The sequence below is a fragment of the Electrona antarctica genome (assembly GCF_951216825.1).
Source record: "Electrona antarctica genome assembly, chromosome: 6".
NCBI lineage: Eukaryota > Metazoa > Chordata > Actinopteri > Myctophiformes > Myctophidae > Electrona > Electrona antarctica.
Genome location: NC_136811.1, coordinates 44,128,742 through 44,155,253, shown reverse-complemented (window position 1 = coordinate 44,155,253; position 26,512 = coordinate 44,128,742). Strand labels below are relative to the sequence as shown.

At 40.7% G+C, this 26,512-nt stretch overlaps 2 protein-coding genes across 2 annotated transcripts in view; one reads left to right on the top strand and one right to left on the bottom strand.

Annotated features, from left to right (window-relative positions):
* The window catches only part of emc2 (ER membrane protein complex subunit 2), a 28,086-nt gene extending 24,929 nt beyond the window's left edge, over window positions 1-3,157 (bottom strand). The window contains exons 1-2 of the mRNA XM_079502664.1: window positions 3,068-3,157; window positions 2,248-2,361 (exon numbers count right to left, since the gene is read on the bottom strand). Coding sequence (XP_079358790.1) covers window positions 2,248-2,361; window positions 3,068-3,107 — 154 coding nt within the window. The 5' untranslated portion in view covers window positions 3,108-3,157. The remainder of the gene's footprint in view (window positions 1-2,247; window positions 2,362-3,067) is intronic.
* An 11,017-nt stretch (window positions 3,158-14,174) lies between these two features.
* eif3ea (eukaryotic translation initiation factor 3, subunit E, a) overlaps window positions 14,175-26,512 on the top strand; it is a 53,493-nt gene continuing 41,155 nt past the window's right edge. The window contains exons 1-5 of the mRNA XM_079503363.1: window positions 14,175-14,307; window positions 15,411-15,528; window positions 15,857-15,974; window positions 20,335-20,377; window positions 21,896-22,000. Coding sequence (XP_079359489.1) covers window positions 14,218-14,307; window positions 15,411-15,528; window positions 15,857-15,974; window positions 20,335-20,377; window positions 21,896-22,000 — 474 coding nt within the window. The 5' untranslated portion in view covers window positions 14,175-14,217. The remainder of the gene's footprint in view (window positions 14,308-15,410; window positions 15,529-15,856; window positions 15,975-20,334; window positions 20,378-21,895; window positions 22,001-26,512) is intronic.

Sequence of the window (26,512 nt, the reverse complement as noted above, 5' to 3'; positions counted from 1 at the left end):
GTCTAGCCTAACATTAAAAAATAAAACTCCCAACACGTCTTTGCAGTGTGTTTTTGGTTTGTTTTGCAGTTGTGTAGCAAGCCATAGTGAGACCCTCCATTGAACATCTGCATCACTTCTGTAACTCCTGTTTCACTTTGTGGTTAGCAGTAAAAGATTCAATGTTTACTAAAATGTTTATTCCTTCAGCTATCACAATATAACATATCACTAATAGCTTTGGCTGCTGAAGACAATTAATGAGATTAATACTAAAAGCACGCCACACACACCTCTGCCAAATGGACACCCAATACTAATTGAAAAAGAACAATAAAATCCCACTCCAAAAACAAACTGATAGCCTCTGCTAACACAAACAAATGCCTGGAGTTTTCTTTTGCCTTTTTATGATTCCAGCTCTTGTTTTGATAATTGCAATCTTGTTTCACAGCCAATTTAAGAGCTGGTTTCAATAAAAAACCATGGTGTGTTAAATGTTTATCCTCCTGTTTAAGGACTGTATGAATCATAATGTCTGGGGGAAAAGGAGTTTCACTGCGTAATTCAGCAGGACTATAAAGGAAACCTAAACCTTTGATATGTTTATGGTAGGTAAACTGAATCTACATTGCTACAAAAAAAATACAAATTGAGTCAGAAGTATTCTGCAAAACAGGCAAAGGGCTTTATAGGGTACTTTATGACTTTCAATCCGGTGGTTTTGCTGTCTTAACCAATAGATCCATATATTTTTTTTATCCGCACAGTGCGTTTATTTTTACTCCTTTTCAAACCATCAGATTTATGAACACTGATATGGGGCTTACGTTGTTTCAAATTACTGTTTATTTATTTATGGTGAAACTGCATTTGCACTGTCCAGGTGGTAACCAAACCCAGAGAAATTATGTTGCATCACTCAAAACCACATTGAAACTGTGGAAAACGGGAGTCAATGCAAGCGGGAGATTAACCTTTTAAGCCCTATTTTATACTTTATTGTCATAAGGTGTTGTGCAAGGAAAATAGTCATCCTACAAGCTTACAACAATGATTCAAAAAAGCGACAAGTTGTGAGCTTGTAGATTGCCTATTTTCGCTATTAAAGTCTTTGGATCATTTATCCCTTTTGTCTGTCTTCTCAAGAAGTGCTTGTATTTGACTCCCCCTGGGGAATATATTAAAAATCTAATAAAACGAATTTGAAAACATTCTGGAAAAGGTTGGCCTATAATGACATGCCCAAAATAAGGACGTATGAGTTGATGTGTTTAAAGAGGCTTTACAAACGTGCATCCAATAATCTAAATACTGAGAAGTTATGAATTTTGCCTAGCGCTGTGTAAACCTATATGAAAACATTTCAGGAGTAATAACATGAGTCAGACTGAAGAGATGCCTACTCACACATACATGGATACACACACGTATAATCATCCACTCCACTTGCACCTTGTCTTTGTTTCCATTCCTTGTTTTCCAAGTTCCAACCATGATCATTTTACCTCACGTCACTTAATTATATGTTATGTTATGTCCATGTCTGAATTACGTTTGCAAACGCTGTGTTTCTATCCATGTCTTTGACAGAAAAACATAACAAAAGGGACTCTATGTTACTTACAAATTCTTTGTAATAAAATAATAATAATAATAAGCCAGAGGCTCTGTCTTAAGAAAAACAAGTTAATGACAGATAAAAATCCAATGTGCTTTTATTTAAGTAGGGCAACCGCAAACTGAAAAGCCAAGCACCGTTACTGGGGTTTATCCAACAAAAAGAACAGCAAGATCAAATGCATATGGGCCACAGTGGATAACATTATCTGTTCTTCTAAGCTTTCCAAAAAGAATATTCAGTGCTGCTGAACTCTGCACAGCGACAGTTCCTTATTCAAAAACCACCATTAGATTGTGAACATAAGTGAGGGCTATGGTTTTCTTCATTAATATGATGTGCCATCATATTTTCATCAAAGAGACAGCGAGAAGCATAACTCGTGGACCAGCGACCAAACCAAATAGAATGTTTTCCATGGCATTTGGAGGGGCTTGTGCGGTATCAACATCAGGTTTGTGAAGAACACCCACCTCTTGATAATTTCCTGTATTTTTTAACATTTTGTCTGTATTGGCAGTGATGTACTGTGCATGTCAGTGGAACAGAATGTAACAAAACAGAGAGCAAGTATGAATCTGGGTATTCAAGACTTTTGAAACTATCATTTTCTGTGGTCATTTGAAATGTCCTTTAGCCACACTTACTGTCATCCCCAAGTTTAGATCCATGTTCACCGATCAGCTCCTCGCCAACTTCCACAATCTGCTCACTATTTCTGCAGTTATCTTCTCTCCACTTCCGCAGCTTGTCTCTCATCTCTGTCAACAAAACAATTAAGCGATAAGATCGAGCAGCTTATTAGTATGATTAGGTTAATGTGTGTCGCAGTAGGCTAATCGACATTCTATTCTTTATCTTCCATGTGTTTGAGCAATGCTTTCGTGTCTAGACCTTTTCACTGCATTATTTAAACAATCTCATGATGAGATGTGATGCGAGTGATTTGAAAGTTCCATTGAAAAACAAATGAACAGAACGTGTCAGTGTAGTTTTCAATCCAACGTGATGTGGGACCCACCGTTTAGCCGGTGTGGTAAGATCGTAACGTTTGATGTGTAAAAAAAAATATTACAGTTCCGAGGTCTTTCTTTGACGAGACCAGACGGCGCTGCAAAAGCCACGGTCCCATTATATTGCTAAAACTAACGCGATCGCGTTATAACCTCACATGTCGACAGAAGTCAGATTGGTATTTTTTCGGTCGGACACACAGAATCAACTCGGTAGTTGATGAGGTAACGTTAGCTTAGCCTAATTATCCCCCCACTAGCTAAGCTTTGCTAGCTTGTCTAGCTAATATTGTCAGTCAGAGATGTTTAGCCATGTCCATGTATGTGACAACCTCCCGCGTTGCATTTCACAGTGAAACACCCGGACGACATTCAGTTAGACGCGGATTTTCGGTGACATAAATGAGAAAAGCACGCTGTGCTGTCAGTTATTTTAAGGTTTTTCTTTGTTTACCTTCCCAGCCCACATCGTACATTTCTGATACCGACGCCATCTTTCTTTCTCATTGACAACACACAGGCGAGACGTCATCGTCGACGATGTAACTCTGTGGGTGTGGCCTGTTAGACAAGTCCTCTTAAAGGCACTGGCATGATGGTAGACAGAATCAGAATTAGCTTTATAATTATTACAGTTTAACACTAACAGATAAAAAAAAGTTGGTGAAATTCGTTTTTGTGTAATGTGCGCCGTTCCCATCATGTCATTTTTTCCAATAAAACAAAGAAAGGGAAGAAGAGAGGGGTGAGGGGTGAGGTAATCATGAGATCAAGGTAGGACAATAAAGAACGTTTTGAGTGCTTTTACCACAAATAGAACAGGTAAAGGGTTTTCTTCTGTGTGATTCTGTGAATTTTAGATATTTACAAGCTTTTGTCACAAGTTCACAACTGGTGCAAACTAAAAGGTGTCTTTAATAGCTTATTTTCAAGCTTGCTACAACTTTACGACAGGCTGGAATGGCTTAGGGTCGACGACAGAGTACAGCAACTTGCAATGGGTCTGGTCCACAAGATTCGATACACCACCAAGATACCCATGTACCTGTCTAGATACTTCCTTAATGTTAACGAAGTCCACACCCACAACACCAGAGGGAGTGCAACGAACCATGTACAACCCAGATTCGGCACAAACAAGGGACTAAATTCTTTTCGCTCCTATGCCACCAAAATGTGGAACGCCCTACCAACTGTCATTAAGACATGCGAATCCCTTGACTCCTTCAAAACCGCTCTCAAAGGGCACCTACGGATGGCTGCAATTCGAAACTGGCCCCCGTAAAATCTGAATCCCCCCCCGCCCCCCCCCTTTTTTTCCCCTCACTGTATATATTTCTTTTCCCTTTTTACCTCCTTTTTGATGAATTCCTGTTCTGTCTATAGAAGTGTCTATTTGTACGTCTCTAAATGTTTTGATGATTTGAACATGGTGGACCCTGTTGGAAACAAGTGTAATGCTTAATTGGGTCGTCCACTCACAGTTAACAGCCTTTGTATTGAGTTTGTGCTTGAAATGTACTGTAATTCTGCAAACTGTTAATAAATTCTTCAATCAATCAATCAATCAATTACAGCTATAGAAGTGTTTTTGTACGTCTCTAAATGTTCTGATGAAATGAAAAGGGTAGACCCTATTGTAAACAAGTGTAATGCTTTATGGTGTCGTCCACACACAGTTTTTTGTATTGAGTTGTACTTGAAATGTACTGTAATTCTACAAACTGTTAATAAATACTTCAATCAATCAATCAATCAATCAATCAATCAAAGCTTTTTCCACAAGAAACATACAAATTTCACCCCCTTTTTACTGTGATGTGACAATAAAGTTGCAGTCACAGTGCAAGGGTTCATATAACAATATAAATTACTGTACTGTACCGTACCGTACCGTACAGTACCATACTGTACTGTACTGTACTGTACTGTACTGTACTGTACTGTACTGTACTGTACTGTACTGTACTGTACTACAGCATACTGTACTGTACCATAATGTACTGTGCAATACTGTTTATTGTACAATACTGTACCGTATTGTACCGTACTTTACTGCTGCACCCTGTGTGTGTGTGTGTGTGTGTGTGTGTGTGTGTGTGTGTGTGTGTATGTGCGCGCGCGCTCGCAGTGGAAAGGGGAGTGGCCTAAAATGTGATGTAATTTGCATCACAGTGAAATGTTGCGCAATAACATGGTATTTCATGCAAATTGTATGGTAATTATGACAGTGCAGTAGATGTTGTGCATGGAGAGATTTGTGCAAACCGTGTGGTTTGGTAGGAGAAGGCGAACAAAGGCGGACGTATAAACGGTTGACCCCCCTTTCAATTAGTGTAGCAAGTTGTTATCTCCATAGACACATACAAAACAGAAAAAGTACAAAAAAATCACGGCACTTCATCTTTCACATTGTTGTTACTGTTGCAGCAGAGACCAGTACCCATTCTGGGCGGGAACCCCTTTTGGTGTTCTAACCCTTCTGGACGGGAACCCCTCTTGGGGTTCTGTACAGTATTCAAAAATGTAAATATTTTGTTGCTGCTATATAAATATTTTAAGTTTTTCAGAAAACTTAGGTCAGGATTTAGAAGCGTTTTTAGAATCGGCCAAAATGGGTTAATGACTTTTATCAATTTGAATGTTACAAGTCTAGAATCTAGATCATATGCTGTGCAGTGTCAAGGTCAGCGAACAGATGTGAGGCACTGAAGCTATATGGTTCCAGCAGCATATACGATGAATCATAATAAATCTGTCATAGCCTATACCCATAGCACTCTCCATGGACATAATGGTCTGTAGGCTGCACCTTCAGGGAAAGCGTTTACAAGGCCAGATGCTGTCACTCTGATGCTCCATAACATTCTCAAATCATTCCCTGCGAAAGGATCGATTAGGACAGTTAACTGACCCTAGAATATTTCAACTGTCCTCCAATATTAACGTGATGAAATGTGCTTCTCCATCACATCTCCCATTTTCTTCCCGTTTTGCCTCAGAGCATTTAACAGATTTCATCTCCCCTCTGTGTTTGTTATAAGATTCTCACTCACTACATTACCCACTTGTTGAGGTGTAACATCGGTCATTGCACTGTAGCCCAGAGCCATATAATAGAAGAGTTGTGATATTGAGGGCCGGGGGCAGAAAACAGCCCGGTCATGTGGTTCATGTATTCGCGTGAGCCCATAGACTCACCCATTTCGTAAACTTCCGGTTGTCCCCATTGGTTGTCCCCATTCAATAGAAGTCTATGTAGAAGAGCCTCCATTGGACTGGTCCCATGAAGTGAACGGAGTTTGCGTAACTCTGTCTTATACTCTATGGCTCTGCTGTAGCCTAACTAGTGTATTTTTATATACTTTGTTTATTGAAGACTTTATAACTGAATCATTAGTGCTTTAAAATGATCACTGTAACTATGCAGCTACTTTTTTGTTTAGTTTACTATTTACTATTGTTGTCACAGTTCAACATGGCTGTGATTTCCTGGATTACACATGATCATTGTTGGGCAAGGGCAAGGGGATTCTAAAATGTCATTGTCAAATAAAAACACTTTGTGTTGTTTAATATACTTTCAGCTGAAGGATCGCATAGACTTGTAATTTTCAAGTCTGCACATGGCAGTCGGTTGATATGTGGTTGGGGATTTTGCTGGAAACCCAAATACTAAAGGAGCCACGTTAGAACAAGTGAACACTGTCCTTTGGGGTAAAGGGCATAACTCAACTGTCCCTGCCAGGGTGCTAGTAAAAGGCTACAGGCCCAGATCATGACCTGAATTAAAGAACAGACAGGATGACATGGCATAATTGTAAAAGCCCTCTGTGCACAGCTTAAAGTATTTGTCTATACTATAGGATTGCGTGGTGTGAGATGACCAGGAGGTACTGAAGAAAAAAAAAACTTTTGGACATAAGGTGCCTGTTTACCTTGGAGCTACTCTCTCGCAAAGAAATGTCACAATAAGGGAGATCATCTGAAAAGCCAAATTGTACTACTTGACTGGTGCTTACGTAGGTTTCCGTGCTCTGGAAGCCCCACATGTGGCACATGGGACAAGCATATATTTTCCCTTTCAGTGTTCATGCATTAAAAAAAAGAAATATTCCAGTAGAAACACTTCACAGACATATTTTGATTTGTGACAGAAGCAATCAGAGTTGGCAATCTCTAAAATGAACAGTTATGAACTGAAAATTGAGGTAAGGTTGAGGTGCTTTCTGTGGTTTTGAAACAGCTCCTGTTCCATCTAAATTTCTTTCTCGTTGGTGTCGCACTGTGAGTTGCGGAAAATGAAGACAGATGCAATTAGCAACAATGTTTGGACTCAGCCCTTTGGAGCCAGCAGTGCTGTGTTTACTTTGAAATCTGATTAGGTCCCCTGTCCAACCAAGTTGCATTCACCTCTCTGTGAATCACTCTCTACACATGACTCCAGCACACTTTGCCTCTGATGGTCTCCCTCCATTGCACCTTTGACCTCACCCATATCCTGAGGGAGAGGCCCTGAGCGGGAAATTATGGCACCACAATTAGGCTTCCTCACTCTCTCTCCTCTCTCCTCTCTCCCTGGGTTTCAGTGCCAAGAACAATATTCAGCCCCATGTCAGACCAGCTCCGTGCTGGTAATTGACGTTACTCACCCAGTACGAAGCTTAGGATGTATAGCTCCCAAGACACCTTGTGTAGCAATGCGATTGCTCATTGTGGAGTGGAGTATTACCACATGCACTATATTATGTGTTGCTGGATTGGTTTTAATAGCCAATCCTTCTTGCTCATTAAATTCAATTCAAACATGGGTTTAACATCACCACGCGCACGATTATTTCCAAAAGACTTTAGCACACTGTGTGTGTTCAGCCACATCTGAACGATGTGTCAAGACAATTAGATGCATGTTCCATCATGAGAAGGGGTGGGAATTTACAAACCAACAACCCCATCTGTGCAACCTTTGAAGTTACAATAAATTGATTTTTGTACACATAAAAGTATTCTGCCTGGTCTTGGTTACATTTACAGAGGAAAAACAAAATCAACATGAAGTAAGTATGTTTTTCTGTTATTTGTATTTGAGTATACTCTAAATAAGCTGACAGAGCAGGGCTACTGCAGAATTTGTTTGACCCTTAAACCTGTGTTCATGAGTACGCTTTGCCAATAATGCAATATCTCTGGAGGCCTGTAAACCAAATATTACAGATTTTGCTCCCTGGAAACCACAAGACACATTATTTTCCCCTCGGTTTGAAATTACACACATTAGAGGTGCAATGACTGGTGAGGGTCATTGATTCCCTAGCATTTGTGCTATTTTTCCAGCCTGAAACGCAGAGCACTTCTACATCCCCTCAGGGGGGCTTACTTGAGGTTTGACGTTGAGAGAAGTCGTGGCCCTTGCTCACTCTCCTTAATTGCTTTCTCCCAATTGTTCTGAGGGTTTTCTTCTGAGGCCTCATCTAAGTTACACAAATACATGCAACAGCCGTTATTCCAGAATCTAGACGAATAATCAAATCCCATACCCTCTACAACGAAAGCCCATAGCTAAACAACATGATCTGGAGTTATCAGGTTTCACTCGTCTTTTCTTCTTTTTTCTTTTTCAGAAGAATTTTCATGACCACAAATTTGGAGATAGCAACACATTCCCTGTAATGTAATGTTTTCAGAGAAAATTGCAGAGGAAAAGTGAAGTTATGCATATCATGGAGAGTGAGTCTGGGAAAGGGTTTGTGAAGGAAGATTAGGGGGGTCAAATATTGTTCAGTTGCCCTTTTGTGCCTCAGGAGATATTGCTGAAGTGTATAATCCACGATTATGGCATAACTACATTTTACATACTAACAGCCAGTGTGTTTGTTTTGTAAGCATGTGGCATATGGCCATGCGAGGACATGCTAAAGTTAGAAGAGTACATGATAATGCACTCTGTGTAAAGTTGACATGTGCTGTACAGATGTTCTGCCATGCTTGGTGCCACTGGCTGTTTGCTGGGAGTTTGTATCTCTTTTTGGCCCCTAGGCTTGGTTGATAAACTTGGTCCCATCGAGTATGACAGTGCTGAAGTCAGCATTTGGCTAAGGCTCAGGAATGTAGGCTACTGATTTATAACCTGACACACACTAGGAGCGAGGTAATGCATATCAAAAAAGTCTACAAAAAAAGTCTATTCTTAAATTACCATTCACTGAGGGATGTTTAGCTTTGCAGCATGCAGCAGAAGCATACATCTTCTGATCTTATTGATTTATTTTTTGATAGATAATAGAGAGGGGCCGGTGGTTGGTGTCTTTGGCAGTGTCATCTCTTCTCCCTGTCTTGGATTCATCTGTTGACCGAGAAAGCGTTCTCTTTCGGGGAAGTGAAGTTCTGAGGTTTTCCATGGAATCTTTGACCCATCACTTTAGCGTTTAGCCCTTGAAGGAGTATTTTCTACAAGACTGACACATGATTAATAACTGTTTTGCATGCTGAAATGTGTTCATGTTTCTGACAACATCCCTATATTGGATGGCGATAAACAGAACCTTAGATCATGGTGGTCAAAAGAAAGTCTCTTGCTACAAAAGCACACATTTTGATTTACAGCAACAGAAATGGAATATGACTGTTTATAGTTACTTTGTTTTCTGAGCTTTTCATAAGCCCCCATCATGGAACTCTTCAGTAATTATAATTATGATATGATGTGAACGTGGAACTAAAGCTTTATTTATATTTTGTTTATGACAGTGTTACTTGCTGAAAATAACAGATTTAAGATGAATTTGAATTTAAGCTATAGTCCCTCTAGCTTGATCGGGTTGACCACAGAAGCATCTTGGCACCTATTTGACACTGCCCAGACATTGTTGTTTTTTGAGACCACTGTGTATAGTATCCCTACCAAGTTTGAGTTTGACAAACAGCAATGGACATGAATTTAGATTTAGGTTCACATGGGGAATATACTATTGCCATTTCAGAGACCAATGTTGTGCTTACCCTACCAGCATAGTTGGAAACACTCATTTTGGTTTGTGATAATCAGTTCTCCGCAACCCAGCTCCCACATTTCATTACCTACTTTTGACTACCGCTCACTATCAAATTTATTACATCTTGAATTTCCGCACTTTGAAATATTATTTTTGAAGGTTTATTATACTGCTTATGTATTATCTGATTAATGTACCTAATACACAACATATCATTACAGTGCCCAGAATCCCGTTATATTTTTGAGTGGTGTAAACCACTCCTATTGAGTGGTGTAAACCACTCCTACAACTGGCTTTTGTGTGCATAAAAAAATGACCATGGTTGCTATGTTCAAAATAATTTCTGACGTAATTAAATCACACCCGGGTGAACTGGATGACCGTAGCAACCGTGGTCATTTTCTCTGCGCAGAAACAGCCAGTTGTGAAATCACATCCGGGTGTGATTTCATTACGTCAGATCAGAGCTGATCAGGCTACATAATACCTTACCTTATTTCATTACGTTAGACATTACGTCAGACCACAGCTGATCATGCTATATAAAACCTTACACCACTCAGTTCACACGGGTGTGATTTTTACTATATGACTTGGCCAATTTGCAACTCTTGTGGCAGTTCATGAGTTTGGCTCAGTTTTGATTTGTGGGGATGGATGAGCATGCAATTGAATAATTTCATTCTGCCTTTTATAAAACATGAGTTGAGTATAGTTTACTTAAATCTATGTGACACAACACCCCTATTTTGCTCAGCTACATTGTAGAAAACACATGCATTTAATGTATTGCTACACAGATTTCCATATAGATACTGTACATATACAAAAGGTATAAAGAAAATCACTGCATATACAATTCAGGAGGAAACCGTAGATACTGAATCCCTTTATTCTAATGTCCCCTTTGATGGGATACTGCCTGTTGCCAAATGCTTCTTGGTTCAAAGACTATAGTACCTGTATCTTGGATCGTATTAAGGATGTCACACCAACATTTTGCAGCTTACCCTAACCTGAACATGCTTGTGAGAGCAGACCTTTCTCGTCCATCACCCTCATATTCAATTATACTGTTCTTTCAAACCAGATAAGATGGATAATAATATGATCACCAAACTCCATGAATGTATTACTGCCATCAAAAATTGGATGTCTAGCAACTTTTTGCAACTGAATCCAGACAAAACAGAAGTTTTAATTGTTGCCCCAAGTAGGGTTGCTGCAGACGTTGCCGATCGCCTTGGGTCATTAAAACAGAATATATGCACCAACCCCAGAAACCTTGGCATTATTTTAGATCAGTCCAGGAGATCCTGTCATATAACACCCGTCCTTGCCTCCCTACACTGGCTCCCAGTTAATTACAGAATACATTTTAAGATTCTAGTCATTACACACCGAGCCCTCCATGGCCAGGCACCTCCTTATCTCTCTGACCTGCTCCAACCGTATGTGCCCAGAAGGTCACTGAGATCCACATCACAGGCTTTGCTGGTTGTTCCTCAGACAAAACTAATAACTAAAGGTGATCGAGCCTTTGCAGGTTTTGCCCCTAGGCTATGGAATGAGCTCCCACTCTACCTAAGAACTGTGGATTCTGTGGACATTTTTAAAGGACTGTTGAAAACTCACCTTTTTAAACAGGCCTTTTCATAGCCGGCCTGGTTAAATGTTAAATGTTGATTGCTTTATTTTAACTCTATTTTGTCTATTTTGTCTTACTTCATTAGTGATTTAGTTTTTGACTTGTTTTATTGACTATTGACTTTTAATTTAACTTTTAATTGTATTGTTGTGCACTTTGTGACTGTAATTGTCTGTGAAAGGTGCTTTTTTTACTTACTTACTTACTTACCCTCACATTATTTCCTTTGCTCTGTCCCCTCTGAAAATGATGTGGTCATTGCCAACAATTTCAGAGCATACCTATTACCTATGCCATTTCTCACATAAAATGGTAAGACCTCAATAACGTTCAAAACTTGAATCGCTGAACACTGCAGTACTATCAGGAACTATGTAACATCTAGTCCTCCTGTACACTTTGCCAATGTGAAACACAACACTTCCACTCTCAGATATGGGAATTGAGTTAATAAAACCTCTACACAGAGGGGGAGTTATAAACTCTATGCTCCTAAAACATGAACTCTTCTGGATGCATACACTGGGCAGTGGGCACTTGGATGAGGATTTGGATCTTAGACCATTCCTGTGAATGAATTCCCTGGGTCATATCTCTAGTACACTGCTGTCTTATACTTTATTTTATGTGTTCTTTATTTTGGAGTGTTCATTTTTGCATATGGTGATACATTTTCCCTATTTCAAAATACCAGGAACTTTTATAAATAGTCAGAGGCGCCTAATGGTAATGATCCTTTTGGAGTACAAACTATTGAGAAATATGATTTTCTTGATGTACCCTTTGTAGCCCCTATATACGTAAATGTACTGTATGTAAAATATGAAATACATTGTTTGCTACAATTTGATTAATGGCCATGTAAAATGTGTGCTATATGTTACATGTTATGGATTCCTGTATGTAACAGAAGTCTGAGGAAGAGCTGTGTGTTCAAACGTCACAACAGCAGAAAACAAAGTATATTTGAATTGGAGCTAACTTCACAGGATTATCTGCTTAGGCATAATCTGATCATTACTAAAAAACATATAAGGATGGTTGTACACAAATTTGATGACTCACATACTGTATTCGTATTCCTTCAAAGAAGATTATGTCACATGTACTTTCTAAGGGGGGTTATTTATCTATTCTATAACAAAATTCTGAATCATATAGCTGTTGTTCTGGAGTGAATTGATTTATGTGAGGGGTGTAGAAACAACACACTCGAACAAAGTAAGCTTAAGAATGTTGAAACAAAAAACATATGCTGGTTGAAAGAGAATAAACCTGTGCAATTTAGTAGTCATACATGTATATCTTTGAATTGTTATTTGGTGTTTATCCAATTTGAAAAATACATACAAAGATCTGTTGCCTCATATAAGTATTTTACTGCCTTGTGTGTACTTGGGAGGCTCTTTGTTTATCGTATTGAACATCGTTTTGAACAGAACTCACAAAGGTGGCTTCAGAAGAAGGGTCTGTATATTTTTCTCCTTCCTTCTTGTTTTTTTTTAAAGAGTGCTGACATTAAGCCAGAGCTGGCTGTCTCAGAAGCACCTAGTAAAACAGCATCGGCCACGGTGTATGCTGTCTATTTATGACTCATTTCTACCTGCTGTCAGAGGGGAGGGAGAAGGAGAGAAAGAGGGGGAGAAAGCTCCACAGTAACAAGGACAGAATTGTTTGAGGATTAGTGCCGTGTGGTTGTCAAGCAAACAAGGTACTAGTGAAACCTATTAAAGATGGGCCATTTTGTAGCTGATATTGGCTCTTCTCTTCTGGGTATGGTCAGCACATGGAGCAGCTGCTGAATTGAAGAAGATAAATATTACATTCACCTGGACAGTGAAGACATTTTAAAGATTTATTGTTTGGGCTTTTATATGCCTTTATTTGAATTTGATAGTACAGTAGTTTGACAGGAAATGGGGAGAGAGAAATGGGGAGTGACACGCAACAAAGGCCGCCGGGATCGGGTCGCTGTCAGGCTACATTGAGCATATTGCCCGGACCGCTACGTCAGCTGTCCGGGCCACAGTGAAGACATTTTAACTTTTGGGAAAATTGGAGTATAATTATTTTTATGGAAATGTATAAAAAGCCGGGGTTCAAGACTCAGGAAGACTTTTCTTTTTTTTACCTGTAAAATAAATAAAATCACGCCCGTGTGAAATGAGGGGCGCTCTTGTCATCGTACATCAATTTATGTTATAGCGGACATTTGCTGCTACTGTGCTAGCCCCTCCTATGCCCAACTTTGTGTGTTGTAGGCCTACCCCATATAGCAATGATTTGATTGGCTGAGCAGTACGTATTGAGGATAAAAAGTGAGGACAGAAAATTGAAGACCGAAAAGTGAGGACGCAAATTGTTATTGCCCAGAATAAGATGATGATGATGATGATGATGTGTGATGATTAAGAGTGCCCCTCACTTCACACGGATGTGATTTTTTAAATAAATTATTTGCCTGATGCTCAGGCTGCCTCACATATTAGGAGGGCAGTATGGGTCACCAGAAAAAATGTTGGGCGTTTTGATGAATCTATCATGGTTAAGATGGAGTTTGAAGATACAATGGGTTTGGATAGAAGGGGGCTAGGCAGCTAAAATGAATATCAAATATCTAAATACTGAATCGAGCAACTTAAACTTTCTGGGGTGTTAAAGCCTGATTAGACGATAACATAACATAACAAAAATCGACATACCATTTTAATGTATCAATATTATTATTTATCTGTGAATTGGTAGGCTGTAATTGTAGCTCTCTAACGTTATTTTGTCCTGAAATAATATCATATTGCTGTGAATAACACTGTAATAACAATCCTGAAACATCCGCATCTTTTGGCACCTCTTTCTGATTCTTCTTGGAGGATGCTGAGGCTGTCGCTGATTGGTTGGTCACGGTCACTATGGACACCGCGGCTCCGCTCCATCCGCTTCCTATGCTATCTCGCGGTAAAGATGGCGGATTACGATCTCACTACCAAAATTGCCCATTTTTTGGACCGGCATCTTGTATTCCCTTTGCTGGAATTTCTTTCTGTCAAAGAGGTTTGTTGGATTTATTCTTAAAGCAGGCGATAGTACGTTCTCTGGTATGCAACGAGAAACGTAGGTGGCATTTTAAAGTTCTAAATAAACGCCACGTGCGCGGTTGTAGTAGTGCAGCTTGGAGCTGTTTTCAGCTGACTATTACGAGCAGCATTCGTTTCAGTACACGGAGTATGCCCCGGGTACAGTTTCATGGGCACTGGGCAGTGTTACCTTTACGCACTTTAGTGTTTCCTAGGACAGTAACATTACCGCCCAAGTGGAGCACCCAGTGTCTTAAAACATTCGCAATACCGACAGTTGCTATGCTAACGGCATTGCTAATATCTAAGCTTAGCTAATAATCTTGTAGATAGCCGCGCTTAGACAAGCTGCGCGACACAATTTATAGATGGTCATGGTCGACTAGTGTCTGTGTCTCCCAGTTACAAGCAGTGAAATAAATTACCGTTACATAATCGAAGAATTAACTTGCTAGTTGACTTTCGCTAGTTGCTATTGCTAACGCTAACATATGATACATAATATCAACAAAGCGTTGCCTATTAGGCTAATATAATGCTAGCTAACTAACAAGCTGCCATGCATCAGCATCATTAACTGATCAGGACAGGTTCACTAATCTAAGTAACAGCTATTATAACAGCTATATAAGTAACAATATATTAATTCAACCTTCAAACATGCCGTGTTGAATGTCGTGCAAACGACCCAACAGCAACACAGATAATGTTGATGTGAGTTTTACAGTCACAACACACTGAGCAGGACACAATAATTCAATTATAATTTCATTCTTATCTTGCTGTTCCACCCTAAAAATCTCTAGTTGGGTTTAATTTGTATTCATGTTATTCAGATAGGTGTAATACTAGTTGGACGTTAGCAGAATAATTTGAACTTTACTGAGAGATAATTAACAGATAATAATAACTAGTAACATGATAAAAACTATTAAGGTAGCTATTGAAACGGTCACGTTATTACTAGTAATAGAAATAATAATAGTATGTGTTAATAAATAATAATGTAATAGTAATACCAATTATATTATTTAACCTTTACTGATCCTCATTTGGTTTCTGTTATGCCTCTCTTTATAGATCTACAATGAACAGGAGCTGCTTCATGGAAAGCTGGACCTCCTCAGTGAGACAAACATGGTGGACTTCGCAATGGACGTGTACAAAAACATCTTCTCCGATAAGGAGATTCCCCAGAGTATGTGACTGTTCATACCGTCTGTACTGCTATACACTAGTACACTCGTAATATTAGCGAGCTGCCGAGAACTATGTTGCCCCTATATGCCCCTGATTCTGATTCCCCTCACAACACACACACGTCACACTCACACACACACACACACACACACACACACACACAAGCACTAGTCAGTCTGTTTCCTGAAATATACCACCATCACCTCCATGGAAGATATTATGGCGACGACTGTTACTGGTGTCATTGTAACTTCTTGTTGTTGCTATACACAGCATATTTATAGGTTATATATTTTCGTTATTGATCATGAACTTGATTTATTCAGCTCTGCGGGAGAAGAGGATATCCGTAGTGGCTCAATTAAAGCAGCTCCAGTCAGAGACGGAACCCATCGTGAAGATGTTTGAGGACCCAGAGACCACTAAGCAGATGCAGTCCAACAGGTGAGTCTGTGTGAGCTACTGCAGTGGAAATAGTGAAGTGCAATTCTTAACCAAAAGCACAGTGACATAGAGCATAGAGAGTGTGTTTTTTGCCAAACATACCCGCAAAAGAGGTTTTATGCAAGACATGTAGTGAGGTTACGGAACGCGGTTGACATTTATTAGTGGTCGTGTTCTTGTGATTCCAGGATGAGTCAAAACAAAGTGTTATTTAATACAGTAGATGGCACGGCAACACCACGAGGGAAATTTGTATTTGAAGAAGTGATGGGAATGCATCAAATGAAAGAATTCTCTCATTCTTTTAAGGGTCTCGTTGAGCAAACTCAGCAAACACAGGGAGGAACAGAGACAGACACAAGATCATGTGGTTAACTTTATTAAAGCTATTTTGTCGTCTGCGGTGATTAAAATATTTTGGTCCAATTCAGTCTATCCTTTCTTTTTGCCTCTTGGCGAGAGTGAGTACAGTTAATCAAAAGCATTTTACATTTTTATCCATTTTCCAGTTTGGTCTTCTCTCGTTATTTCTTTTGAAATATAGACATTTGTTTATTAAAGCCAACATTTCACAGGGGTTATAATTGAACAGTAATGTGAGAGTTGAAGGCTGTGCTTAGATCTTAGCTATTTGTATGTTTTTTGTGTCAATTTGCAGTTTTGGTAAATGTCTTTTTTGGACACGGTATCATTTTGCTGTTTCTGTCTTTTGTTATTCTTAGATTCTTTTTGATAACCATTGGATTTGTAAAACAATGGGAAAGTTGTCTGGGGAAACTGAAGAATTCTGTCTTAAGCCAAAAGGCAAGCAAAATACGTATTTAGCTATTGTGGCCTATCTGCTTAACTTATGCTTGATACATTGGATTCTTTTTTAACATTATTTCTAGATTTACACAGAGGATCATGTTGTACTAAAGATGACAAAACTGTGCTTAGATAATATTTAAATCCATTAGTCCTGTCTTCTTGGGTTAACCCATTTTGGGCGGGAACCCCTTTTGGTGTTAGCATTATGTTATGCTTTAGCTATTGAAAAATAGCAGATCTACAAGCTCATAGTGCGCCACCGAGTGGCGCGCTACGAGCTTGTAGGTCTGCTATTTTTTTTAAATCGAAGAACGACTGACATAGAAACATAGCTTTTTCAGAAAACTGTCAGGATGTAGAAGACATTTTTAGAATCTGATCTCAGGTCAAAATGGGTTAAAACAGCCATGAAATGCAAACGATAATACAGTATTGAAAAGCCTGTTGTACTTAAAGCTCTTATTCAACAGAGTTTGCCAATTATCTCATAGTTACCAGACTTTTTTCAGACAGCTGAAGCCAGAAATGTAATAGGCCAAACCTAATCATCATGGTCAATCTCATTATGGCTTAATCTTTAAACAGTCAGTCATTATTAGACACACTTGCAGGATTACAGTCACCATTAGGCTCTAGCTATGTTCTCATTTGTTTGGATTTGTTGAGGCAATGAAAACCACTTTTGGGGTTTATGTTTGTGCAAACTGCCTCTGTTTCCTTGACTTGTTTTAGTGCAACCAGAGGCCGTAATACAGTGCAAATGTTTTCACAAAGGGTAGTTACTGGTTGTACCAGCAGATTTTCTCTCGCCTAAAGCCGATCATAACATTCATGACATTAACCACGTAAACCCTATATACTTTAGTTCAGTTGACTGAGGTCCCCCAGGGGTCTATACTTTATCCTCGACTTTTCCCCTAGTCTACACAATATCTCTCCACCAAAAATAAGTAATCTGTAAGCTTAAAGTTTATAACGTGTTGCAATGATGCAACAAGCTGTGAGTTTGTAGATCAGCTATTTTCACTTTCAGAAAACCCATTATGACATACCCAGAATAGGGAGGCTAGGGTTCATGTGGTTAAAAAAAAGGATACTGCTGTCAAGGATGCTTTGTTTCCCACCACTAGATACAGGTGTGAACTCAATTCTGCATAATATACATTTTATTTCTATATAAAAAGCATTAAATAGCATTGTTTTGACAAGCTGGTAAGATTACATGTTTATTACCTCTGACTTCAGTAACTAAAATTTTGTTCAACAAAATATGGACTACTAAGTATTTAGTTACTAAATACTTAGTAGTCCATATTTTGTTGAAACCTCTGCATTCGGCATCCACCTTTCTTTTTTTTTTGTCATGCGTGGAGCTCAGCGGACATTTTAGAGGGGTGACAAAGATGGTAACAGGTTGTCGATCACACACAATTCACAGCATAAAACGGATTGTGTACGTGAATAAACAGCAATGCAGTTTTAGTCCACGCATATGGTACAATTATTATTATAAGTATGTTTTATTTTCTAATTTCCAAGTAGTCAGCCAAAGGGCCGTATTTGGCCCCTGGGCCGTGTAATGTCCAGGTCTGCCTTATAGGATGGTATGGCCAATGGCCATACAGTGATACATCAGGTCCTATGTTCCCACCAGACACCGCAGGCTAACATTTCCGTCCACAGGGAACATGGTAACCTTGGAGCTCATACTGTCCTTCATTAGTCTCTAGGCAGGGGGTAGCAAGAAGATGGCAGATAGATGCCTACCAAGGATTGTGCCACTTGTGTGCATACATGTGCACAAATGCACTCCCTTTTGGGGCAGCCGTGGCTCAGGAGGGAGAGCAGTTGCTTGGAAATCAGAAGGTTCTCGGTTTTATCCCTGGTTACCCTTGGGTTAGTGTCGAATTGTCCTTGAGCAAGACACTTAACCCCTAACTGTTGCAGACGAGCTGGTTGGTGCCTTGCATGGTTTCCTCTGCCATTGGTGTGTGTGAATGTTAAATGGTGCCTTTTATATAAATGGTAAGTGGTGCATTTATAATATATAGCGCTTTTATGTGCTTTACATAGATTGTGCATTACATTCACCCATTCACACACACATTCATACACTGATGGTGGAGGAAACCATTCAAGCCACCAACCTGCACATTTCGATGGAAGTTGCTCAGTGGCGTTTTGAAGCACCCGGAAGAATGGTATCCGCATTTTTCGATTTTTTTTGATTTGGTGCCCAAATTGCGGAAGTGCGCACAGGGTTTCCTCATCATAAATCCACCGGTTCGCCTGCAGTCCCACCCCTGACCAGTAGGGCCGAGCGCTTCAACGTTGGAGAGCCTCCCTGGGGGCTTGGGCTATATGCACACAGAATAACTCTTCCTACTTCCGGGCCGCTTCCCTACTTCCTTCACAGGTGTTACCAATGATACTAATTAAGGCTTTGTTCCATTTAGTGTGCAGTGGGTCTGAAACGTTTTAATTTCAAGGACCCCCATATCTCTGGGAGCGTACAAATGGAACCAAATGGACCCTTATGGGTCCATTTGGTTCCATTTGTACACTTTCAGAGTTACACACCCGTACGGGTGTGGAACTCACTCAAGGACACTTTGAGACCCACTGGTGTAGCAGAGTGTTTCCAGTGAGCCAACACTCACAATAGCAGCAGCACCCTGACTCTGTTAGACCAGAATGTAACAGAGCTTTCATTAGTATCAACGGTAACACCTGTGAAGGAATTAAGGAAGGGGCCCAAGTTCTTTCCAAAATGCTGTGTGTCCATATAGCCCATTAGGGGTTCAGTGTCTTGCTCAAGGACGTGTTGAAACTAACTTTGGGGGAGCACGGGATCGAACTGGGAACCTCACGGTTTATCCGTCCGTTCTACATGAATGCAGAATGTACCATTTACTTTTTGTCTGTGCGAGTCCCTGTCTGGATCACATCTCCGACCTATACTATTAGGCCTAGGATAATCACATTTGCTGTTAGGAAAGGCACTGTGTTTCATGTACCAAACGTAGGTCAATGTGACCTTAAAATCAGAACCACTGCTTCGTCTACTGGGGAACTACATATTTCCCAGCAATACAATATTCCTTGTTTATTGACTTTATTTTTTCATTTTGAGATGTTTGTTATAAACATCAGTTCTGCTTTTTGCCACTACAAAAGACATACAAATATATAAATATTATATCTGTAACAGAACAACTGGATGGAACAATGTGGGCATAATTTACAAGACCATAGCCTCAAAATATGTTCCCAGAAGCCAGAACTCAGGATTGATTTGGTTCATGTCTTCATGAGATGTTCTAATTTGTTAGACACGGCAACATAGAGGTATAATGGCCAAAGCAAATGTTACAAACAGCCCATCAACCTGATTTAAAAATGAAATGGATTTATTTGCCTACAGCTTGTGACGTACACCAGACATGGAAAAATACACCTGAGTGATGCTCCGGAGAAAGGGATGTCAGCCAACTGGCGACTCCTGCTAAACGGCTTCTAACCACGGCTTTCTTTGCTTTCTTTTTTTCAGGGATGGACGAATGCTCTTTGATTATCTAGCGGAGAAACACAACGTAAGTTTTCATTACTGTGTTTCCCATGACTGCTATGTGAACTCATGGGTGTTTAGGGGTGCAGTGTGGGAGGGGAAGCTGAAGCAAGGGAGATGCAAAATTACTTCCCAAAAACCTTAACTCATTTTCGGGGTTTGTATGGCTTGCAAAAATTCTGTGGACATTTACATTCTGTGGTGAATTGTTAAGAATAAACGGAACGGTTCGGGACTCGTGGATGTAGCCGCAAGAATGCCGGAGGTTCTATATTTGGCACGTTGTTTGGCTTCTTCCCCTCCCCTCTGTCGGTCCCCTCCCACTCCGGTATCCCGCTGACCTGCACCCTGTCCTCAGTGCAACTCCACGCACGGCCCAGGCTCGACGGGGCCCCTCGGCCGGGTGTGGGAAAGGCTTGGGCTGCCTGGAGCACCCGCTGTCTGTCTGTCAGAGACATTGAATGGCCTCAGTTCACACTGACGTCAGAACAACAACTGCTCTGAGGTGCCGGACAGCAGGAAGGATGTTCAAATATAAGCATATAATGTAGAACCCAAATTATATCCTTGTTAGACACACTTCAGTTCATATGACCACTACGTTGTATTTTTCACACAACAAGTGGAATGTGTTTGTTTTCTAGAAGTTTTTATGTGCTTGACTGCCCATTTCTTTTTATAAACAACCTCTGTATGACCGTGTCACAGTTTAACCACATTCAACCTGTCATCCCTGTTTTGGGTCATTATAGGGGAAATTGTCAAATTGTGAATATAGCAGATCTACAAGCTCACAATGCATTGTGACGTGATGTGAGCTTGTAAATTGGCTATGTCCTCTTTTCATCGTACAGTATGAGGCATAACCACTTAAACCCTACATACTACACTGACCAGGGTATCCCGGGGGTCTGTACTTGGCCCCCTCCTTTTTATCCCTGTACACCAAATCTTTTTAATGGTTTTTTTTTGTGGCTTTCGCCTTTATTATATATTTTTTTCATGGAGGGACAGACAGTAGGCTGACAGGAAATGGGGAGAGAGATGGGGGGAAGACATGCAGTAAAGGCCGTCGGGATCGGGAGTCAAACCCGTGGCACACTGCCAGACCACTGAGCCACGGCCCAGGCCACACCAAATCTTTTTGCTGAAAAACCCGATGCGACACATTGATGAGCTTGTAGATATAGATTTGTTTGCCTATTACATGCGCATAATCAGGACGCTAGGCGTTAAGTGGTTAAATTCGATACTGAAAGAAGGGGTTTTATGCACATCCCCACAGTTTCTTTAAACTCAGTGTTGGACCCAAAATTAATCAAGTGGGAAAAAAGGGAATGTCTGCACATGATAGACTGCTATGATAGACTCCTTTTCTATTATTTTTTACCAAACAACGTTTCACCCATGCAGGGCTTCATCAAGTTCAACCTGATACTGTAAAGAAATGTTTTATCGCTTGTTCTTTTGTATGTTTTATGGCAGAAACACGTACTGAATGTACGTGTTAATGGTTGATCATTGTTTTGTGTTTCCCTTGAAGTTCCGTCAGGAGTACTTGGACACCCTGTATCGATATGCCAAGTTCCAATATGAGTGTGGAAACTATTCTGGAGCTGCTGAATACCTCTACTTCTTCCGAGTCTTGGTAAGTTCTCAACCGTTGTCAGACGCCCACACACTAAAGCCCCATTTATACTCCACACCACTGGTTCCACCACTGGTGGAACAGCCTGTGGTGTCAGTCATCTGTGACGTCGGATGTCTATGACGTATCTATGATGTATGACTCCAATTTTGGGTGAGGTTTCAGCCCGATCAGAGCCCCATTGACTTCAATTATAAAATTATTATTATTGTTACTACGCAAGCAGAGCGCATGTATGTATGTACAGTATGTATGTATGTCGGTGTTCTCTCTTGTTTACAATTGACGTCACCATCAGCGGCCAATAAGGGACCACCATTCTTGGTGACATAACTATGGTACGTTTCAAGGTTGATATAAGGTCAATAACGGGTCTAAAGGATTTAGAACAGCAGTTGTATTAGACATTAGTTACTAGCACTCAAAGTAGAGATACAATACAAAGCGGTGATGCCAGTGGTGAGCGCACATCATGGCGCGCTCTGCTTGAGCACAAGTAGGCCATACATGGCCTACTTGTGTGCAAGGCGCAAGTTCTCATCTCGACAGAGTGCATTTCTATTAATTTTTTGCGCTCAAAATATAAAAGAAGTCAGGTGTCTTTGAGATTGACAGGTGTTGTGGCGGGGTGGCCTTGTGGACCACCTCCAGGCAAAACACTCAGCGCAGGAGTGACTCTTTTATCTTTGTTTGCTGATAATGAAATAAAATCACACCTGTGTGAACTGAGTGGTGTAAGGTCTTATATAGACTGATCAGCTGTGGTCTGACGTAATGTCTGACGTAATGAAATCACACCCGTGTGAACTGGGTGACCATAGCAACCATGCTCAGTTTTTTTGGTACGGACAGACACGTAAACTAACAAAGCCAGTTGTAGGAGTGGTTTACACCACTCAAAAATAAAACATTCACACTACATTTTTGGTATTTTTGTAAAGGAAAGAAAAAGTTCAATGTTAAGTCAACATGCATGTGTGGGGTGTGTCAGCAAACTGTTGCTAGTCTGCTACTGTTGTAGTCGGTCAAATCAGTGGAATTGCTGTGTGTGTGTGTGTGTGTGTGTGTGTGTGTGTGCGTGCGTGCGTGCGTCAGTGGAATTGCCGTGTGCGTGCGTGCGTGCGTGCCTCCCCACTGGACAAACTCATGGGCCAATGACAGGATTGTCATTTGAAGGTCATATGAAGTTAACTAGTTAAATGTTATCACACACTTATCTTTTCTTTACAGACCTCTTCAAGATGTCTACTTGCCTTTTTACATTCATTTAACAATGTGGTTGTGCTACTGCACGGTTCCCTCTCTGAGCTACTGCCCCCAGCCATCCCCACGATGAAATATTGAAATGGCACACCACTTCTTTTATTGTGTTTGCCAGATTACTTTAATTTCTCTAAAGGCCAGCGCTTGCGCAGAGGAGGAAAAGAACACTTATCGGTAATTGAATGTGAAAAGCTTACGTCATTCCCTCTTCGATTCCCTGCACGTCGTCTGTATTAGGGGAAGGCTGCTGTTCAAGGACTCGAGTAGGATCTTTTACTGGGCCAAGTGTTCAGCAGCAGACTTCATAATGTGTCTTTAGTCCTCTCGCTGGGCGGGCCTCAGACGAGAGCTTATTGATTTGAGCATTGTAGCCAGATCGTGATTCCTGGGATTTGGTGTATTTCAGTTATGCATAGCATCCCCAGTGAACCTCAAGAGGGCTACATGTAACCTATTATGCTTCATCGTCCCGGCTTGTTATCGAGAGAATTTGTGGCAATTTTGCAAGGGGGAAATTATTTCAAATTCACTGATTTTTTTTCTTTCCCACCCACGCTACACTCTGCGTGTGAACCAACGTGAAAATAATAACAAAAGGGTGACAAAGTCAGAGGTATGCACAGAGCTAGATTAAATAATTTCCAACAGTTGAAATATTTTGGAAATCAGATAATACCAAAGTAGGTTTTGTGGGGGAAGATAATTACAGTTCACAGAGAGTACTGGCAGTATCTTCGTTACACATGCGTACTTCTTATTTCCTCTATAAACAAAGGACTCATTGCCTGGGCTCTGGTGTTAGTGGCGTCTATCCCACTGCCCTCAGAATTGAGTGAAAGATGAACTACACAGTGAACAGGCGAGGTGCAGCAGGACTCTGAGGGAGCTGTACCTCCTCAGAGGGCGGCAAAGCCCTTTAGGGACCTTGGTCGCAAACTGAGTGAGGGGAGAGGGGAGTTTGGGTCACAATGGAGTGTTGTAACTTGTAACATTAGCTAGCCCTAAGTCTTGGGAATGGTCAGCCTGTGACCTCTTTGCTTCACAGAAGTTTCCACCACAATGTTACAGATGTCTTTGTTAGTTTCTTGGGGACTGGTGAGTCCTGGTTTTGTTTGCTTTTTTGTGTCACTCCCACTTAGACCCTAGTACTTGGTTAACTGCGGTCCCCTAGGGCTCTATTCTAGGTCTGCAAGTATTTCCTTCTACACCAAATGTCTTTTGCCAAAAATAGCCTATTTACAAGCTTGTAATGCGTTGTGACATTCTGTGACCCGTTGAGCTAGTAGATATGCAAATATATATATTTTTAAATGCCCCAGAATAGGAACGCAATGAAATAAAAGGGGTTTATGGGTATTCTTTTTGTGCAATTTCACCCTTTTTATATTCCTTCTGGAAGCAGGGACTCCTGCTGTGGTGTCATATAGTAGCCAGTGTTAACAAGTTCATCCCTACAGCATGTATGTCCTGTAATGACCGGCCTGGTTCTAACCAGGCTACCCAGCCAGTGGTTTCCAAGTGTCACTCACTTGTCTTATTGTTTTTGTTTGTCCTTGGTTCTGCACTGAGCTTTGTGGTGAAGTAAGGGCTTGCGCCAAAGCCAATCCTGAAAGAATGGGCAAGAATCGAATCAACATTTTGTCCATTCGTTAGTGAAAAAAAGATGTATATCAAGACCATCCATCTTCTGTTCCGATTCTAATTGGCATTTGATACTCGACTGTACTGCCTCTTGTCAGTGACTCTGGCGAGTCATGCACACTGATGGTGCTGGAGTGTCCTCTACTGAAAGGTTTGGCAGGGACTCTGAACCATGATGAGCCCTCTCTGCTATAAACAAGGCTCTTAACCCAAAGCAGTTGGGTACTTCATTTGATGGCTTGTCTCAGTGATGTTACCCGCCTCTACAGAAAGAAGACTCATCCCAGAGACGAGATGAGTTAGAAATGAAAAACAAAGAAACAGAAAATTAAAAAGAAAGGAAGCACACATCCCAACAACAGTTGTTTATGGCTCTGCAATTCTGTCTAAATACACCAAAATTGCTCTAATTGAGGTATGATGTTCTTGGTCCAGCAATGACTTTTCTTTCCCCCCCCCTCCCTTTTCGTTTGCCCCTCAAATCATTAGACCCTTCATTTCATGTTCCAGCCAGAACAGGCTCTGTAACTAGATATCTGTTGCTTACGGTTGACAATGCAAGAGGCTTTTTAGAAAGAGAGAGTGTGTGTTTGGGGGGAAATGGATTTCATCAGTGGCAGTCTTTATACTGCTCTCCCCTCATCTCTTTTCTGTGTTTTGTGGACCTCCCATCCACATAGGCCCCCCATCTTCCTCCCCCTTATGGGAGGCGAGGCTCCGTAAGTCATTTAACGTGGGAAACCCAGTCAATTAAATGAAGGAAGCCAGCCTTGCAAAATCCAGGCCTCAGGTCCTGTTACAGTGTGGCCTAGCGCGAAAAGAGCAAGTTATTCATATCATCGCTTAATGCAGGGATTGGATGTTGAGAATAAAGATTGAGTGTCCCGACAGATCCGCAGCACAGTAAATTTATTGTTGCTGGTCAGTCAGCGAAAATGTGCCCATTTCGCAAACCAATGGAAACTTAAGGTAACTGCTGGAAAAACCCAGGTATTGAAACTTTTCTAGCGTGGCCACCAGTGAATGCCGAGCAGTGTGTGTAGAAAGCTGCCATAATGACCTGGAGGTCAGCCAAACGTAGCAGTCAGGAACTTCCAAGAGAGAGGGAGAAAAAAACAAACAAAACAAAACACTTGGAGAGATGAAACATTGACCTTTTCTATTGGCACTGCTGCCAATTTCTTCTCCCACGGCTACAGTAATCATCTTTATTATGACTTCTGTATTTAAAATGTTAGCCAGAACAGTCTTAAGGTGTGTTCCATGATCAAAGGCCTCAGTTTTTCTGACTGGATGGACTGGACAAGTACATCCCTGGGTGTTCCCCTGTGCTGGTGGATTGTACAGCCACTGGAATTCTTGTCAGTGATTTTCCACACATTTATCGCCAAAGTTTTCGATAAGATCACCTGATCGTGAACGTAGCTCCATTTCACGAAAGTCTGCCTTAACTCATTCGGCGCCACAGCGCCATCTGGTGGCTGAGCGCCACATGTATTTTCAACGGCGAGCACCATTAGTTTGAAAGCCGGACACTGAGAGTCAGGAAGTAAATCCGCTATGTAACATGTCCCACGATTGTCATTTATTCCACCCAAAACATACTTT